This window comes from Pagrus major, chromosome 4 (genome assembly GCF_040436345.1).
Source record: "Pagrus major chromosome 4, Pma_NU_1.0".
NCBI classification, from domain to species: domain Eukaryota; kingdom Metazoa; phylum Chordata; class Actinopteri; order Spariformes; family Sparidae; genus Pagrus; species Pagrus major.
In genome coordinates this window covers 8,967,579-8,987,340 of record NC_133218.1, presented here as the reverse complement: position 1 = coordinate 8,987,340, position 19,762 = coordinate 8,967,579, and the positions used below count along the sequence as shown (strand labels likewise).

The 19,762-nt window shown below is 40.2% G+C and overlaps 1 protein-coding gene across 2 annotated transcripts in view; it reads right to left on the bottom strand.

Moving 5' to 3' along the window:
• Positions 1–3,618: 3,618 nt before the first annotated feature.
• phkb (phosphorylase kinase, beta) overlaps positions 3,619–19,762 on the bottom strand; it is a 112,691-nt gene continuing 96,547 nt past the window's right edge. For both annotated transcript variants that reach the window (XM_073464073.1, XM_073464072.1), the window contains 12 exons: positions 19,423–19,513; positions 14,826–14,884; positions 14,395–14,557; positions 13,282–13,363; positions 13,066–13,123; positions 9,929–10,019; positions 8,520–8,725; positions 7,781–7,915; positions 7,300–7,429; positions 5,920–6,027; positions 5,456–5,596; positions 3,619–5,261 (listed from right to left, as the gene is read on the bottom strand). In XM_073464073.1, coding sequence (XP_073320174.1) covers positions 5,124–5,261; positions 5,456–5,596; positions 5,920–6,027; positions 7,300–7,429; positions 7,781–7,915; positions 8,520–8,725; positions 9,929–10,019; positions 13,066–13,123; positions 13,282–13,363; positions 14,395–14,557; positions 14,826–14,884; positions 19,423–19,513 — 1,402 coding nt within the window. In that variant the 3' untranslated portion in view covers positions 3,619–5,123. The remainder of the gene's footprint in view (positions 5,262–5,455; positions 5,597–5,919; positions 6,028–7,299; positions 7,430–7,780; positions 7,916–8,519; positions 8,726–9,928; positions 10,020–13,065; positions 13,124–13,281; positions 13,364–14,394; positions 14,558–14,825; positions 14,885–19,422; positions 19,514–19,762) is intronic.

Sequence of the window (19,762 nt, the reverse complement as noted above, 5' to 3'; positions counted from 1 at the left end):
GTAAAGTCATTATACACAGTGTAACTTTTTATATAAAACTGTAACTCATCAATTAAATGTATGTAATTTTAAAATAAAGTATCATTGCATCATATAAGTTGATATATTGCAGAACTTCTTTCTCTGGATATTTCAATTGGGTTTTATCAAGCTTTTATTTTGACACCTTGCAGCTCCCTTCACCACCATGTTCATTTAAGGAGCACTGAGGACACATTTGGGCTCTGTGTTCTGAGCCGCATGTGACCGCATGTCTTGTAGCAGTGTGTACGCACACGTCTACTGGTCCACATTGAAGAGGCACCTACTCAACTGACATGTTTGGCCTCTCTTAACCTGGGAATGTTAACAGCAGACGTTTGTGAACACACTGTCTGCTGATCGACTGACATCAAGATCAAACTAGTAATTGCAATATCCCCGAAATCTCTTAGAAATCTGAGGAGAGATTTTAAAAACAGCCAAACAGTTACAGCGAGTTCTAAATCATTTGTGCCATCTTATAAACTCTGCATCAAGTTCTTTATCTCCTCGTCTGTAAAAAGTGTTTGTCGCAGCATCACTGTACACGCCTCTTTGCTTCCATGTTGCACCTGTTTCAACACACTGTTCCGACTGATTTCACCATCACACTAAATGTATCATAGAAGACCAGATTTTCTAGGCAGTAAACATTACTCCTTTATCACCCATGGAGAAAGACCCCAGGCAGCACACCGTATGAGTATGTCATCTGTGATCATGCTCCCTAACAGTTATCTCCATGTTGACAACACGCTTCCAGAGAAATGATGGCTTGCACTGCTGGGTTGTGTGTCTATGTGACAACACATGTAATCTAATCTCTAGTCAAATAGTGTAGTCAAATGTAATCTAATTTTATCTAACAATCAGTGTAGTGACTTGACGTGACTTGGATTTTATTTTCCACAGTCCTGTCATTAAATATTGTAAGGTTACTGGCTCCTGATCTTTGCTCTGCACACTGTCGGCTGTTCATGTCCCTGATTGTTCCTCTCCATTCAGCCACACAGCAGGGCCCTCTGCCAGCTCCCACCTGTTTGTTTTTCTCCTGACTGACAAGACAAAGCCACTCCGGCCACTCGCCTCGCTGCCCTTTGGTCAGAAAATAACAGAGCAATGTGAAGCTGAGGTTAAACCTTAGCAGCTTTCTGAGTTGAATTACGGTACATTAATTATAGATGGTGCAGAGGAAATTCTATTTGTTTTTTGTTTTCTTGAAGGATTCATCTATTGATCCATATCTGTGATGGATTTTTTGTGCAGCAGCGGTCACCTGTCTCTCCATTAAGCCATAGACTGTATATGCCACATATTGCAGAATTAGAAGAGCATTAGTCAACTGTGTGGAAGGACTGTAGAAGCAGAAAACGATGTATTGTAAAATGCATCCTGTGTGTTCTGGGTATGCACAAAGACACAGCAGGCAACGGATATGAATCCGAAGTACATCATTTTACTTTCCGTTGTATTACATCCTATGAACTATTTTTAATGAAAACGTAATACCTTATGCTATATGTATATACACATTGTGATTTAAAAAATCAGACCATATAAATTTCATTTCTTGAACTTTGCTGCATCCTAGTGGACTGATGAGGCATAAACTCCCACACTGCAGGACTAATATGTGTCAGAGAAACCATATTACAGTTACATCAGGTAAAACATCCTCCAGGTCCTTGCATCTGAGCGTTTGATTTGGGGGTTTTCTCGTGGATGGAGATTTAACATCAACAGGTTGTCAACAGATAGTCAAGGAAAGATTTAGTGCAGAGGCAACTAATCATTCATTTGAGTTTTCTGAGGAAGGAAGCCATAATATTGTGCTCTTGATCAACTGATAAATTGATTTTAGGCAGTTAATAGTCAGCTTACAAGATGCTGACACAATCTACAGAGTTAGTTGAACACTGATATAAAATCTGCTGCGAAAAATCATACTGATAGCCAACAGACACTTTTTGTAAAATCTGTGGGTCAGCACTTGAAATGCAGCTTATTGTCTACTGGTTAACCAAAACTTATAGAGCGTCAACAGATGGACTATCAAAGTGTTACCTTAAAATAGATGCTTATCCTTTTTTATACAAATCTCTAACTCAACCTGCATCAGTCCCCATTAAGAGGTACCTGAGTGATTTAGTATTGCACACTTTCTAAATAATGGTCAAGATCACAGCAGCAAGGCTGGAATATCCTGTATTCTATTCCCTAATATGGGTCGAGATCCAAAAACACTGGTCTGTACTTCCCATAATGTGACTGATAGATGGTTTTTGTTTAGCTCACCTTGGTGACATCGTTGGGGCTGTTTTCTTGACAGCTAAAGATACTGTACAGGTGTTCTGCAGTATAGGTAGTGGCCCTTATACCTAGTGATATACCTTTAAGGGTAAAATAGAGTACACAATTATATTCCAAGGTGTGTAGATAATTAGCAACAATTACACAAAAGTGAACTACAGAAATTATATCAAAAACAACTTAAAGTTCAGCCAGAAAAATTAAAATTCAGTCATCATCTATTCACCCCATGTCGATGGAAAGTTAGGTAAAGTTTTGTGGTCCAAGAAATATTTCTGGAGCTTCTCAGCAAAACAGTGTTGCAGCAGTCTCCTGAACAAATGAAGTAGCTGGGGACTTGTTTTAAAAGTCTCATACCCACCTCATCAAATAATGTTGCTTTGGGATGGTTGCCGACCCCCATACAAACAGCACCTTTAAAAAGAGAACCCAAAAAATACATAAAAATGGCTCCATACAGCGTGTCTGACATAACTGTAATTGATTTGAAAAGACGTTATTTACAGACCTTGACACGACGACAGTGGAGCATGTGCACCGACTTCAGACACGGTGCGCTAACACTTTTAGCTTAGCAGTTACAGTGATGATTTCTCCTTTAAAAAAGGGGTGTAAATAATAATTTTTCAAATCAATTTGGGATCTCAGGGCTTCTGAAAACTAGATTCTAGATGAGCTGTATGGAGCCATTTATGTGTTTTTCCCATCTACTTCTGTTGATTAAGAGAACGCTGCAACACAAGGTGAGTAGATGATGACTTTGGGTGAACTCATCCTTTTTGAGATGTTGACAGAAACAAATTTCTCTTGGCTCGTACTGATGAGAAGAGATGTATTTTAACAAGACAGGCAAGATCGGCTCTCACCAGCATGCAAGTTGATTTGAATATGTTGAGTGTGAGGCAGAGCTCATTTATCTTCTCCTCTGGCTCTCGCCCACATCTCCACCTCTCTCTGCCAGTCAGTTAGTCAGCGTTGCAGACAACACACACAGCCTCATCGGCGAGATGCAGATTGATAAGGGGTTCGGGCAACATAAGTGGGTGTAACTGGTAGCATTCGACACAATGCCAAACACGCCCCTCGGCGCTGCAGCAGTCACGCTCCATTTCTGCTGCAATTTTGATGAGGAACAAGAGATTTTTGCTTCATGTGGAGTAAATAAGACTGTTTGTCATGTTCATGAATAAAAGCAGGGATGATGTTCCAGAAGCAGCTACATTATGCAAAACGCACTTATTTACACATTCATAATACAGTCTGTAAAAATGACTCAGGGCGGGAATGTTTATACTTTCCATGATGACTTTATTCTTTGAAACTACAGTTGTGAGTTAAAAATACTTCTTTTGAACAACAACAGTAAACAACACACACACACACACACAGTGACATGATTGGGCGGATTCATCACAGTGCGGATATTCAAAGAGGCACGTTTTAAAATAAGTAAAAATGAGTCCATTGTCATTTCTACCTAAGGTTGACGGCAGGCTGTTTTGTTGCCCGCATTCAAGAAAACAGCATTTTCTAAAAAGTCCTCAGTCCAAGGACTTCAGATAAGACGCAGTCATTGTCATGCAGAGCCCAACTGGGCAAAACAGGAAACTGGGCAAAACCTCTCAGAAACTCTATTTTGTAGCCTATAACATTCAGAGAAACCATCAGGATGGTTATAGCAAACAGTATCTATTCTCATGCAGCAGACTGTGCCTGCATAGAGGTGAGGGGACAACGAGAGAAGGGAAAGAAAGTCAACACAGTGGAACAAACACCTCACTCTGACATGGATGCATTTTAAGTTGAATAATATGTTGTATAATACACTATTAAATCCAAATATGTCAGTATGTGCAGTGGTTCTCAAACCCTCTAATGCCGAACAACGTCAAAATCAAACCTGATGAAGATTCATGCTTTGATACTGATTTATCATAAAGGATTAACAGCTCTTATATCTGGTGACACATTCACAAGGCCTCTAGGAGCCACATTTGAGAGCCACATATCTCATGATACAACATGACCTTGTACTGACTAAATGCTATGTAACAGCTGTAGGTTATTGCTGGTGAGGTATAGTGTGAACAGTAACATCTGAACCCCTCCTTCATTTAGCTGTGAGTTCACAGTGGCATTATTCTGAAGCATCTGACAGCCAGAATACTGGACATTTAAATTAGACTTCTAGACAACACCACACATGAAAGAAATAGTTTGAAACATTGGGAAACATACCTTTTTATAGAGAACAAGATGACAAAATTGAAGTATGCCAAATATGGAGCTAAACTGACCTGAACTCTGGCAACAACAAAAAAAATTGTCAAATGTGTAGCGGTAAAGCAAGATTCTAGGTGCTACTGAGTTAATCTGAACGTGTATGATATAAACCCCTGGAAAAAAAAGAGAAAATATGTTAATCTACGACATCCAACTAGCTAATTATGTGGCTACGGCAGCGAGTTATGACGTGACTCGCCACCGATGCTGATAAATAAATTGAGAAAATGAATGTAACTCTATTAAAATCTTAATTTGAATACACAGCATACTGTAGTTGGGATACTGAACTCTGTCAAGACAAAAACAAAGAAACATGACTGATGTATTTTCAACCCATGGAGCAAACTGCACACATGCTAACAGCTTCTACTGCTGTTGAGGGAAAAGTCCAGGAGTCCTGCTGAAGGGAGGGTTGGAGAGGTTAGAGGTTATCTTTTAGAATATATATTATGTAGCCTACTCTGTAGTTCTCTCTGGCTGGGATTAGGGGTTGAAGCGTTGTAAATCTAGCTAACAGAGCAGGGGTCGTCCTTGCAGGGCTTCACATCCCCTTGTAGCAACAGGATCATAACGGCCTTGGTCAGGTAGCTGGAGGTGCCTCTCTGTCCCACTGGTGGTGTGTTGTAGAACGCCTGCATGTTATCCTGGCAGAGGCGCAGATGAAAAATGACATTTGTTAAGATAACTAGATGTGTTTTCAAGTGCACAGAAAGGTTATTTCAGAGTCAAATGCAACACCACAGCAGAAACACTGCTGAACTGAACAGTGGCAAATGTGGCCTTGAGAAATGAGAAAATGTTATCAGTATATCTGACCGTCGAAGAGAAATCACTCTACCTGTTTCTCGATGCCTTCAAAGCGGCTGCGATCCCTCTGGAAATCGTTAAAGGCTTCCTTCACCAGGCCGTCCAGATCCACCTTGTCGCTGAACTCCAGCTCCGGGTTTCTCTCCAGCACAATGGACACCACCATCAGCAACTACTCACACAGTGGAGATAGGACAAGGCTGTCAGAAACTAAAAACATAATAACAGCAACAGAGTGGACTAATTTTAACTTCAATCAATGGCTGGTAAATAAATAACAGCTAGAAGTGGGCTAACTAAACGTCCTCGCTGCTCGATTCTTGACAGACTGCAGTGAACAGAGATCTGTGATTGATGCATCAAGGAGCAAAGTCAATGTCATGTTGAGTAAAAATCTATACACATATAATCTGATTTAATGTCACTCCATGTGTTTTGATTTTGCTCTCTCTGAGCACTTTGGTGGTGTTGCTGAATGGGTTTGGGTTTGTTTACCTCGACTATGATTTGTCTGTACTCAGGAAGGACGATGTTCTTCAGCGTGTCCTCCACCAGCAGGGAGAAGTTCATCTCATACATGGTCATGTCAGACAGTGTCGGTTGCTAAAGAGAGGCAGAAAGAAAAATTGTTGTCATTTTTGATTCTGATTTAAGGATGATCTCTCCCCTCCTCCTCCTCACTAACAACCTGTCTATCATGTTACCTACAGTAGTTTGTAAAACAAGTCAGTGTTAGTTAGCTGAAGGCACTCGCTTTCCAAACAGATTATGAGAGATGTATAAAAAACATACATCAAACTGCTCATAACAAGGTCTGTGGATGATCTTGCATTAGCAGGTTATAGGACATTGCTGTTGAGTTTTTCAAACGCATATTTTTTGCACTTTGAGCACCGTAAGTCGAGGCAAAACAGCACTACAGTGAGAGGGAAAACATATTTTGATTTGGGGGTGAACTGCCCATTAATCATCATATTTTTAATGTTTGTGTCTATGAGGATATCAGTAAAGTCCTGCACACTGTTCAAATAATAGATATCATTAAGAGAACAATGAGTGATGAACAGCCGGTCAATAGGCCGACATTTTGACTCGTCATAGATCGGAAACACGTGTTACTAATAACATTAAGAATGTTTGTAAGTGTCTGAAATTCAAGGTAAACCGTAGAGTGAACGTTAAATATGGAGTAGGGATTGAAGAAGGGATTTCAGATACAGTCCAAGATAGTCAAGCCTGTGTCACAGTGAGCCAGGATGCACAACAGCATGACCCTGAAGATGAAGCAGCTACATGGGATTCAGCCATCATTCATTTTCTCACTTACACCTGTCATCTTCCTACTGTGACATCTCAAGATGTCTTCTGAAGTAAAGGCAGCTCATTTGAACACCATTATGATGTAACTAACAACTGACTCTGATAATAGTAAATAATATCTATGCTGATGAAAAATGATGAGACAAACAGCCATTCTGCAGATTTGTTTTCTTTACCTGCACATAAAAAGACCAACTTCTCTTAGACAGATGTTTTGTGTATTTAGTCCATACTTAAAGTATTTAAGCAGATACTGCCAGTACTACTTGAATCCATAGATACTAGAACATAGTATATACGGTATACAAGTTCTGTATATATGACTATCTAATATCTATGCTTGAACCAGCCGCTACATGAGAGCAATAATCTTTATCAGAATTTCTTATGTATTCTTTAAAAGACAGCTAAACACAATGTGTGTCTGCTTAAAAAAATAAAATGCAGTCATACAGGTTTCTATAACCTACAGCATAGCTGTTAGTAAAGCAATACACAGTGTCACATTTAAGCAGCATTTATCCTGCAGCAGTGTCAGGGGAAGCAGCTGTGTACCTGTGGGAGGTGAGTCCCAGCCACCATGATACCGTTTGGGGTCCTCTCCAGGATCTGCCACACACGATCGTAAAAGCCCAGAGGGGTCCTGTTCAGAGAGCCATCGATCTGACGCCTGTTCAGCCAAGACCTAGGGCAAAGAAAAAAAAAAAAAAAAGTGAAAATGTTGAACTGAGTTTTTAAGGCTAGGGAAATCATATAGCAGCTTTTGAGCTGGAGGAAATTATCTATGAGTCAATGTGTTTTAGATCAGATGAGATAAGATAAAACTTTAATAATTCCCGTGGGGAGATTGGGCTGTGGCAGATAATGGGATATGCATGTAGACAAGATAGAAGATAAAATAATTAAAACTAACAAAGATTAAACAACAAGTAAATGCGTGAAGATAAAGACACAGCATCTTCAAAGACATATTGATTAAGGGATGAGAGAGCGTGCGTAATGTTTCTGATAGTGTGAATGTGTTTTTGACGAGCACCTGGCACTGTGCTGTGGCTGCAGGACGTCCAGCAGTAGCTGCTTGATGTCGCTGGGGGAGAGCTGGTGGATGTCCTGGGGAGGCATGTCACCTGCACGGATCTTCAGCTCGTGTTTCATGGCCTGGACGATCCATCTGGAGATCCACGGTGCACACAAACACCGTTAACCACTGAATTTAACACAACACAGCTCACATGGGGCGGTCACTCTGTTCGGAATAATGTCCTGTTGTCAGAACTGTCTCATAGAGCCAAGTTTCATGGGGCTAAATGGAACTTTGACAGTCAAAGAAAAACAAAACTGAAACAAACGCTTGACTTATTTTTCTTACGAGGCTGAAGGAACAGAACTGATAGTTTAAAATGCCTCATATAAAATAAACTCACGACATTTCTTCCAGCATCGTGCTGTGATTTTTCAGACAGTATTCTCAGACCAAAGATGTCTAGAGAAATGTATTTATCCATTTAATGGTTGAGTGGTTCAATCGGAGCAAAACCAGCTTCAGAAATATAAGGTCTCTTTTATATGGAAACATTTAACAGCAAGGAGTTCCTGATGTTGTTGTAGGCTAACAGCAAACTTCAGCCTGAACTGTTGCTTATATTTATTGATTTATTCATGTTTTGTTGAGTGGCCGCAACACCAGTGAAGGAAAAGTACTATACTGCACAAGGCCATCTTGCAACACTTGTCAGGACACCGTTGTAACCACCCTGAAACTGAATTTGTCCTACCCGACTCTGATCTTCAGCATGCCACTGAACAGCTCTGGGTTGTTGGAGATGATCCATCCGATATGTATGACCAGCTCCTGCTGAAGAACGGCCTCCTGCTCCTCACCGTGAGCCAAGCACTTTCTGTAGATGATGCCTTGGATCACCCCTGGCGACAGTGGATTGGATATCACCTCCTCCTCTTGCCCGAATAGGCCGATGGTCACCTGGTGATCACGGGCGTTAGCAACACGTGGACGCACACAGGGGAAAGGAGCATACGGTGAACCAACACATAGTTCAAAAGTTCCCTGAAGTGCAGGAGAATTACTGTGCATAATATATCTCAGCTTTTTGTGCACGTGTATCAAAGTGTTCACATGTCTAGACTGACATGTGCACGCGGCTCTTCCTCCAAGGTGCAATTGCTACAAGTATCTTTGTTCCATCACTGTAAAATTGGCCTCATCTCTCTGAGTCACATAAAAGTGAAAAGGAAAAAATTACAGATCTGAGGATTACTCTTTCGCATTTTGTCTCTTCTGAAAGCCATTTCATAAAAATTACACCTTGGCAATCTTCCTGAGGAGAGGACACGCTTTTATCCTCGCCTTTAGCTGATGAAACCCAGCACTTTGAAGATGGATCATTCATCCCTGCATCCAAACCAAGTCTAGCTGAGCAAAGATCGGCCCAGAGATGAAAATGTTTGGAATTTTGAATTCAGGGGGGAATACACTGTTAAATTTTAATATTCGACGAGAAGTATAATAGAAACTAGGGTCAGGATTTTCTTAAATGGGGCGGTGCCTCTTATTTCTTCCAGCCGAGCTGTTATTGTAACCAGAAGAACACAGTCGTCTCACAGTTTAAATCAGCTTTTCCAATCATGTCGAGAGGAGCATTCCCTCCAGTAAGCAATCTATATGCAGATTCACACCTTGAGCTACTTCAGCATAATGAAATGCCTAAAACTGTTCAGAAGGGTAAAAATGAGGCGAGGAGAGGAGGCTAATCTCTGAATAACACTTGACAGGAAATGATGCGCCAAGGCTCATCCAACGTAAGGGAGTGGCATCAGACAAATCTCCAGTTCACAGTATAATAAACCGGCACATGCAGTGTGTCTAGACATGTGGACACGCTGCGTATTAGGAGTTTTAAGTCACACACTGGCAGCATTACTACAAATACAACTTACACACGCACACAAAAATGAAGTTGAGCCACGATGAGGAATGTGAGCGTGCAGCTAGCCTAATGAATTCCCATAGGAGGACAGCATGAGGAGCTGATCGCTATGCATTTCAAATTAATCTCTTCCAAACAGTGAACATTAAAACTATTGTCCTGACATGCCATTTTCCAAGACATTACCAACAGAGGGGAAAGTCAACTTCTCAGGCCCTGCTGACTGTGTGTCCACTTACCTGCTTGCCATGCACTAAAACACTAGTAATACTGGGGGCAAGGCTGTCCACTAGCTTAGTTAACAGACTGGCAGCAAGTCGGACAACAGACCTAGTGGACGAAAAGACACAAGAACAGTCTTGACATTGTGACAGATAACAACCGACAGCTAGGACTTTTACAAACTCCATCTCTTTGGTCATTTTTACTACAAAGCTAAGGATCCAAACTGGAAAACGTGTCATATACTGTACATCAGTGGTTCCCAAATGGTGTGCCCTGGGGTTTAGTTACAACCATAGATAATATATATAACTACAACAAGTAATGGAATTTGAATATACTATATCAGTACATTGTACACATAAATTTCCAAATACAGAGGCACATTCTATACCCTGTAAATGTCCTTTAAAAAACCTTTCAGGGAACGAAAAATGAATATGTAAGGAATGATTACACAACACGTGTTAGAGAGGCTATCTGACACGGATATGAATACAGGTGTGCTTGAAATTTTGGCTTGCCCTTTGGTGTGCCTTGGACACAAAAGATATATGTGATATTCAGCTTGTGATCAAATGAAATGCATTGCCCAATAAGATATGGAATATGTGGATAATCTGTACTGTGAGCAGTTGCCAAACATGGAACTCAAATATCCAATTCAGTGATATTGGAAATACATACAGCTTTCATTAAAATGATTTTTAAAAAAAGCAAGAATTTGTCCCCAGGCTTCATTGCTAGTTGCTTCCATTTCCAAATTGCCAAATGTCTTTATTATTTTTTAGACTCAATAGTGCCAACAAATTTAAAATTAACCTCACAGAGGATGTAAGAAATAGCTAAATGTGTCTGTCCCTGTCCTAATTACTTAATTTGATTTTGTTATTGAAAGCCCAAACAAAGGCTTGTCTTCCCAGAAAATATTTTAATGTTCACTCATTTGTCAGTTCACTAGCGTCACTGCAGCCTTCAAACTGCCTCCTCTTGTCTGCAGGAATCCTATGAGGAAAAAAGCAGCACACGTTGACGCTGGTTATCTGTACATGGAAGCTCACGACCAGGGTTGCTATAGACACACACGTGGAGTTAAAGTCATCCTCACAGAAGCAGTGAACAAATTAAATTATTTCATTAACGAGGTCATGAATACAATCGGCTTAAACACAACCTCCTCTATTATATGCGTTGAGTTGTTCAGTTCTTAAACCTGCTGAAATACAAAGGCACATCTCGAGCACAAAGCCTTAATGTTTAGAAGGCATGATATGGTGTCAGTCCACTTATGCTTTGTTGGGGAACCTATTTCAAGCTTCACTTCCTGGCCCGTGTTAGGTAAATGAGAAACTAAATTGAACTGAGTGTTGGTGCTATTTCCCATCAAGTTGTAAACCAGCCTCCAGGCTTTTGTTACTTACTGGCATAATCAAATTGCTCTATGCTTGAATCCTATTAATTAATAAAAACAGCATATAATAAAAGTTGTCATGTCAGTTAAAGGTCCACTCTGAAAGACAGCTGATTATTGAGTCTCATTCCCAACTCGTCAAACTGGACACCAACCCGAAGCGTCAGTATTAGACGAGCTGGGAATAAGACTCAATAATCAACTATCTTACAGATTTAACCTGTCGCAGATTCAAACCATGGACACAGAAAACACCGACCACTAGAGAAGGGGACAAAAGCTCACATGTAACAACCATCTACAGTGTTTTGTCAAATCTTTGTGAGTCAGGCCGGCAGTACACCACAAACAAAACTGAATTTTAGCAGCTTTGTGATCAAAAAGAACAATATATGATGGACAATGGCTTACCAGACAAATCTATAGTTTCACATTTTTTGCTACTTTCTTGTATTTATGACGAGGTCTGTAGTGAGTGTAAAGGTATGTACAGCACCCTCTCCAACAGCCAAATTATATTTCATTTGGAGTGTACAGCCAGCCTTATTGCAGTGGGTGATAACAGCAGAAACATGGCTCCAGCCTCTGTGATGGTTAATGGAGAGAAAGCAAACACTGACAACAAGCTCCTGTACACAGCTAAGTTGCTAGCGTGGTCTAGCTGGCTCTGCACTGTGTGAGTGTTAGCCTCCTTATTAGGCTAAACGTGGTGGTTTATCCAGAAGTAGCTTTAGTTGGTTAACATGTTAGCAAGATGCTAAGATGCTACCCTGCCACTCCATTACATCACCTGTTAGCAGTTCAGTATTACGTGAGAAGTTGAAATTAACTTTTTAAGACCTATTTAGACAAAATCCTGAATACAGAGTAGACTACCATCAGTTGTAACTGCTCTTCACAAAGTAGCAGCTGTTTTTGTTGAAGGTTTCCACATATTTAGCTGATATTTATTTTCTAAATAATTGTATTTCACGCATTAACAATGTATTTTTACCATTTCACTGAATGTAGGCTATGCTAAACACTTAGCTTGAGTCTTTATTTTAATGTACTCAATCACATACAGCCATGAAAGAGAATGTTTGACATAAATCTAAACAGAGAATATGACAAATTCTTCTTTTTGAAAAAGCCTTGCTTATGAAGAATCCCAGAGCACATATGGCTGAACCTCACACAGCTCTCAAACTAGACAGCTAGCCAGCAAACTGGCAGAAAACATGCGGAGCCTTGAGTCCATCTCTGCCCGAACATTACCTGTTTCCCATTCACCAGTATTGTGGTGATGTGAGGAGCTATAGAGCTGGCGAACTTCTTGAGAATGACGGCAGCGTGTCGCACTGCCAGCCTACAGTTTGTCCACATTAAATGACAGTTATTTTAAAGCGTGGAGACGAGGAAAGATTTTGTGAGGACGACACATGGGGACACAACAGGTATGGAGACAAGACATTTGATCAACGGAACGTCTCGAAACAATTTTCCAACATAAATTAGCAACCACTACATTATTCATTAAGAGAAATAATGAATAATGACTGACAAGATCACTGGTCAACAAAATAAAATGGAAAATCCTTATTTTAGAAGGGATCGCTGGACTTGACTGCATCTTAAATCTTTAGGGTTTTAGATCTGGACACTTTTGGTAATCTCTATTTATATATATCTGACAGAAAAATGGATGACAACAGACTGGAAGGCTGCAGACGGTGTGTGTGTATGTGTGTGAGAATATCAGACCAAAGCTTTCTGCTGCCAGCTCTTCTATAGATTCTCTCCAGCTCATCCATCATGTTTTCTGCAATCACAAATAATATTTTTGTGCTCAGACATTATAAAAACATCATACAAACACATACAGTCATAAATAATTATATCCTCTGTCCTCTGTAAATCAGAACTGCCAAAATTAAGCAGTTACCACACATTCAAAAGCACAACACAACATTTATTTACCATCTTTGGAGAGGTAGTCTGGTCCCTCTCTCCTAAGAAGGATGCCTGCAAGCTGAGCCTGACTGGCCAAGCAGTTGGAGTCCTGGGCGCGCGCGCACGCATACACACACACACACACACACACACACACACACACACACACACACACACACACACAGGCATATTTAAGGATGTCAGAGGAAATTATGTATTGTTTGAAATGCTCCTAAAAGTGAAATTGGTCATTATGTTTGGTAGCTTTGATGTGGCCATTAGTGTAATAAATTAAAAAATTGGCTGAAATGACTAAAGAGACTCCACAGTGCTGTGAAGAGTGTGAGAGAGAGTACACACAGAGACAAACTGACAAACTGACTGACTCTACTGAGAGTAGATAGCCACATTTATTCAAAAAAAGATTTTCAATATCATGAGACAAATTACTCAAAACACCAAAGTGTGATGTCTGTGGCTTTTAGACTTTTAGTCTGACTTCTATCCTAATATGTGGAACGCAGAGCCAACAAATCACGATGGCAGAAGGCGTGGGTTAAGCTTCTCTTTTCTAACACAGATGATCACTTGAAAGCTCAATAAAAAGGCTATTAAAAGTCAGCAGACTTGGGCTAATGGCACCCAAACTCTGGACTCCAGCCAAAATGTTTGATCATATTTATATGATGATAGATAATAGAACAGGAGACAGGTGGCCAGGTGAGCAGTGAGTTCACAGAGGCCATCTTGCACACAAATAATGAGGCAAACCTTTCATAAGAGGAGGCAGGTGGTTGTTAGATGAAAAGAAACCTGTGGTTGTGTTAATTACTAAGTTTTGAGTAATATGAAGGTCTTCTGTATTTCACTTTCACATTTCAATGATAAGCAAATGTTAAATATGAGTTAAATCCAATGGAATGTCGGTTCAGTTTTCTGTAAAGGTTACAGTGTGCTGCAGCTCTGTTGTGAATAAACTTCACTTCTTTATGCTAGCAGAGATTTATATGTTTTCCTCAAATGTATTTTTTGCCCCTCTACTTTACTCCATTTCTAATTGTATTAAAAGAATACATTTCATTGGCTGTTATTCCAAATATGTATCCGTGGGCTCTTTTTCCTTAAAGCCGATCAACTCACATGGAACTTCTGGATGATCTCATTGGTGGGCTTGTCCAGCCACTCCTCCACGCTGATCTCTGGCTGCTGCTCCAGGTCGGAGGCGTTGGGTGTGCTCGTCTGTCTCTTCACCTTGGAGTGTTTAGGCAGCTCCAGCTCCTCAAAGCTCTTAAACTCTGGGATCCTATGTACACACACACACACATTTCACGATCACATGTGATATTCGTATATAGACAGTAGATCCATGTGCAGTTCTTGTACTGCTGGTTTTTCTGATTTCAAACATTTGACATTTGAAGCAACAACAACAACAACAACAACAAAAGCTGGTATCTTTCATTGATATTTGGAAATCCTTAGCGAGCTTTTTGAAATACCCTGCCAACAGACAAACGAACAGCACGCTGACCTTGGACGAACCAAGTATACAGACTAGAGGGAGCTCTTACTCTGCCTCGTTGACGCGCAGGAAGTCCAGCTGCTCCACCACTGCTCCAGATATCAGGGTCTAGAAGAATAAAATGACACGTTAAATGATCTGCAGATTTATTATTCTGCCACTGCAATAGAAGAGATTCCCCACTTATATTTATACCGTGTGTATACACCGATCAGCCACAACATTAAAACCACTGACAGGTGACGTGAATAACATTGATCATCTCATCACAATGCGATGTTCTGCTGGTAAACCTTGGGTGCTGGCATTCATGTGAATGCCACTTGACACGCACCACCCATCCAAACGCTGTTGTGGACCAAGTACACCCCCTCAGCTCGAGGAACACAATAAAGGGACCCCCCAACATACTGGACCCAGAGGATCCACTATAAAACGCCCTGGTGCCAGACACCACAGGACACCCTCAGAGGTCTTAAGTCCATGTCTTGACAGGTCAGAGCTGTTTTGGCTGCACAAGGGGAACCTTCACAATATTAGGCAGGTGGTCATAATGTTATGCCTGATCGTTGTATATGTGAGGAAATCGTATCTAAAGGCAAACTCAGGAGCACAAAAAAAATCAGACAGAGAGGGTGAAAAAACAGAGCTGCATAAATCCTCAAGAGGATTTGGCAGGGTTTGTCAGGTGAATCAGTATACAAAACAACTGTTTGAATAATGCAGTTCATAACAAATAACACATGGAGTGGCGAGATGTGAACTAAGTTCACTGTTTCATATTTTACAAATATGTACAAGCACAGTACCAAGTAAGTGTGGAACACAGTAAAAGTTTGAGTATTTTTAAAGCGCAGCAGTGTAGGAGTACAGAGCGCAGTTCAGTACCACTTGCTCCTGTGGTCTAAATGTGATATTAGCCATTCCAACTGAAGTCAACTCCAAAACAAAAATACGAGGCGTAGGAGAGGAGCAATCCTGCTCCCCATAACAATGAGATGATGAAGAGGAGAAGTGTTTCAAAGCTGTAGGAGTTCGCTGTGAAGTGAATAGCAAATAGGTGAGGGAGGGAAGAACTTTAAAGGAGAGAAAAGAAAAAAAAAAGATTATGTGAGGAAGTCTCTGCTGAGCACCACAAACACACTGAAAGAGAAGTTTGAGCTGGAAGAACTGTGGTAAGTTGACAAAGCAGGTGATTTAAAGTTACCAATGTGAAATAATTCTACCTTGGCCTTATTTTCCTGTTTTCTGCCATCGTGAGCATTTATTGTGCTCAAATTCTTGCAATAAAACCGACACTGTCTGCTATGAAAACCAAGAATTATCTGCAGTAATGTGTTTGTTTAGGGTTCATTATGAATTCATGGAAACTGCTGTGAGCATTTCAGTGAGTTAAAGTTATGCTTAAGCAGTGTCTCCAGTTATGAGTTGTACAAATATGATTTGTTATTGTTCAGTCAGAATAGAGATGTGCAAGTTTTACAATCAGTTTTAAAATCAGTTTAACCAGCATCAACTGATTTTTGACCACCTGGGGGCATTTAAAAAAAGCTGTAGACCTATTTTGACCTTCTGAGTGGATATGAGAAACTTGTTAGCAGAACTCATAAGCAGACACAGAAAGAAAAAACAGTCATTCAGCATTTATTTGAGGCCTTTTGTGTCTACCTGGTGAATCTAAGTACCATGTTCGATCTCCTTTTAGCTCTAATTTTGGTCTCCTCCATCCCCTGACAGAAATATCTAGCTCTTTAGCTGCTAAATCTTCCACTATGTTCAACACTTCATCTCTAACTTTGTGTGTCTGCCTTTCGGTGCTGGGCAGGTAGTGTGCAGTGGGCTTTAAAAGCTTTTAGATGAAAAAGACAAAGCTTCCTGCTGCTGCTGGAAGTGAGGCTGATCTTTTAACTCCTTTTTTGATTTCACAGCCCACAGCTGTAACAGATACTAAAAGGCTCTGTAAAGCTGAGAGGAATTGCAGAGTGCAATGATTATAATAATAATAATTCTAAGTAGTTTTGCTACTATAAATAATCATGTGACTAATTGTTAACATAAAAATATTGATTATGGTAGCTTTATGTTATGTTTTCATGGCCCCTCCACTGGTATTTAGAGCAATGGTCTTGATAAAGCTAAATGAAGCAACAATCTAGCAAATAAGACCCATTATAATGCGAATATTCCCTTAATCTTTCGTGGTGTTTGGTTTTGGTTGCAATTCTTCATTTACAGCTGACCCTTCTTCCCCTCTTTGAAAGCTTTTGGGAGACATTGGACCGTCTCCTGAGGACACACCGACACTGGAACCCTGTCTGACCCCTACTTAGTAATACGGCTGAACTTGGTAGGCTGGTTTCATCACGTCTGTGACTCAAGTTTGTTTTGATTCATGCCCTCACGCCATAAATAAGGGATCATCCAGTAATGTAGAATGACTCATTAATATACATTGGCACTGGGTGTTGATTCAGGCTTGTTGTCTTGACAGCAGGCCAAAGGGTACATTAGAGGGATCAACCTCCAATCTATCAATTCACCATTAAATTTGTTGTGTTCCCTTGTCATCACTTCAATGTATTTTTAACAAGCCACAAAAGGCTTCAACCCAACAGTTTCCATCTCCTTTTTAAAACCACCCTGGCTCAATTCAGTTTCACCTTTCTGCGGCAAACAAAAACAGTGTGCCTCACAAATCGATTCTGACAGACCAAGGTCAAAACATAGATAAACAGTGGTATTGCCATTGGAATAAGGAGGGAACACAGATTAAGGGCTAGGAAACCTCAGTGTTTTCCCCAAAGAGCGAGATGACCGCCTGCAACACAATTAATTAACCTTTGTATTATCAAGCCATTGTTTATTTTAGAGACAACTGTAATATCTGCTGTTACTAAGCCAACAGGAGAGACCAGGTGGCACGTGTTACCCCTTTACAATATGCAAACAATCCAAAGTGTAGTAATACTGATGGCAACATGGATTCAGTCATCAACTTGTATGGATTGGAATTGTGACAATGTCATGACTCAACACCACTGATCCTCTCAATCAACTGTATGATTGACCAGTGAAGTCTACGGCTGGGTCTTGTTTTGTTCATCACATAAGAAAGAAACATGAGATTTACCTTAAACATGGTGGACACATTAGAAAAAAACACTGTGTGAATGTAAGTTTAATGACCAGATCTTTAAGATATGAAATCATTTTAAAATATTTTAAAAAGAAAAACGATAGACCATATTCACATGACGGCCATTTTTCTCTGACATTATGGGTGGGAAGCTCAAATGTTGGTAGAAAGTTATGTTGCAACTCAATATAAATGAAATATAAATGCAGGCAATCTGACAAAAGATCATTTCACCACTTTCTGATTGATCGGCAACTGAAAAGACATTTGATAGTGAAACTTGGGATGAAGATCAGGCCGTATTTCAAGGTACAACTACATATTTGATAACCTACAAACTTCCTTTAGACACCAACTACCGTTAGCATCCAACCACTTCCTAGCTAATATTACCATTTGATAGTGTTACATGATACAATAGGAAGGGCATACATTCATTTCTAACATATCACCGCACATGTTGGCCACATTTATTTAAGCCTTGAAGTAAAATGCACTGGATATAATCAATCAGTAATGTTAGCTGGGAAGTGGTTAAATGCTAATGTTAGCTAATAGGTAATCAAATGTAGTGTTGTACCTTAAAATACGGCCTGATGTCTCTCCAGACTTTCAATATCCGTCATCTTTTCAGCTGTTTGTCAATCGGTAGGTAAAACACTTTGTCCGATTCTCTGTTTGTACAACTTGCGAGCTTGAACACAGCAGCATAACATCATCCTCGCATTCAAGCTTCCCACCCTGAGTATGATGTCAGAGGTCAATCGCCGCCATGTGACTATGGTGCATGATTAATCTATTAGCTGAATCACTGTTAAAAAGTACAACATTTATTGATGAAACAGATCTTCTGAGCTGGTCGAGTATGCAATACAATACATGTACCTCCCTGGTATGACTGTCCCACCTGACAGACCTCCCACCTCGACGACTACTAAAGTGGCCAAATGGTGCTCGAGTTGCTTCAATCACTTGGCTAAAGCATGCTTACTATCATAAAAACAATCAGTAAAGTCTGTTGTTGAGAAATCAGTGTAACCTATTTTACGTTAACTTGCTAACAGCTATGTAATGTTGAAAGCTACAGCCTTTTTTGCCGATACAAGACAAATGGGGTAGACTTTGTTTTAAAGCACTAGATCTGTACATGTCTCTGTCATCATGTCCTGGAGGTTGTGCAGCACTATTTTCAATATTTTTGACTTGTCTAACAACTTTGCTGAATAAAGATTAAAGGGAGTCTGCACAAGGCATTATTTTGTTGTTAAAATCTACCTAAATTGTATTTATATATTGCTCTCATTGACCTAATTCACTTAGATTTTGTGGAGATTTTGGGCCACGTTTTTTTTTTTTTTTAAATGCTGTAATTATGAAAAAGTTGCACTTCCCTTTGTGTCCATTTGTAACGATTGACTAAGTGTTGATTGTTAAACGTTGCACCCCTAGAGAGTGATCAAGAATGAGCAGATGAAATAATCAATACAAGATTTCGATCGAATCCACAAACCTGAAGTCTGTCCACGTGAACTTTGACCCCTCCGATGTTGCCCTTCTTGAAAGAGGCCAGCATGTCCAGCACTGGGTTGAAGCGGCTCCCTCTAGTGAGACAAAGGTTAAAATGACTCAGTTTGGTGGATTTCTTCCCGACAGTAGAGCGAATCTGTCCAAAGTTTCGCATTAAAATCCAAACAAAACACATGTATTAAATCAAACATTAGTATTAAGTCATCCACACCCTCATTGCTTTATTCTGCCTGCTGGTGCCTTTTGTACAGGTCATCGTCCGATCAATAGCAACCTTACCACTATTGACTTGCTTCTAAGGGAGCCCACTGACTCATCCCACA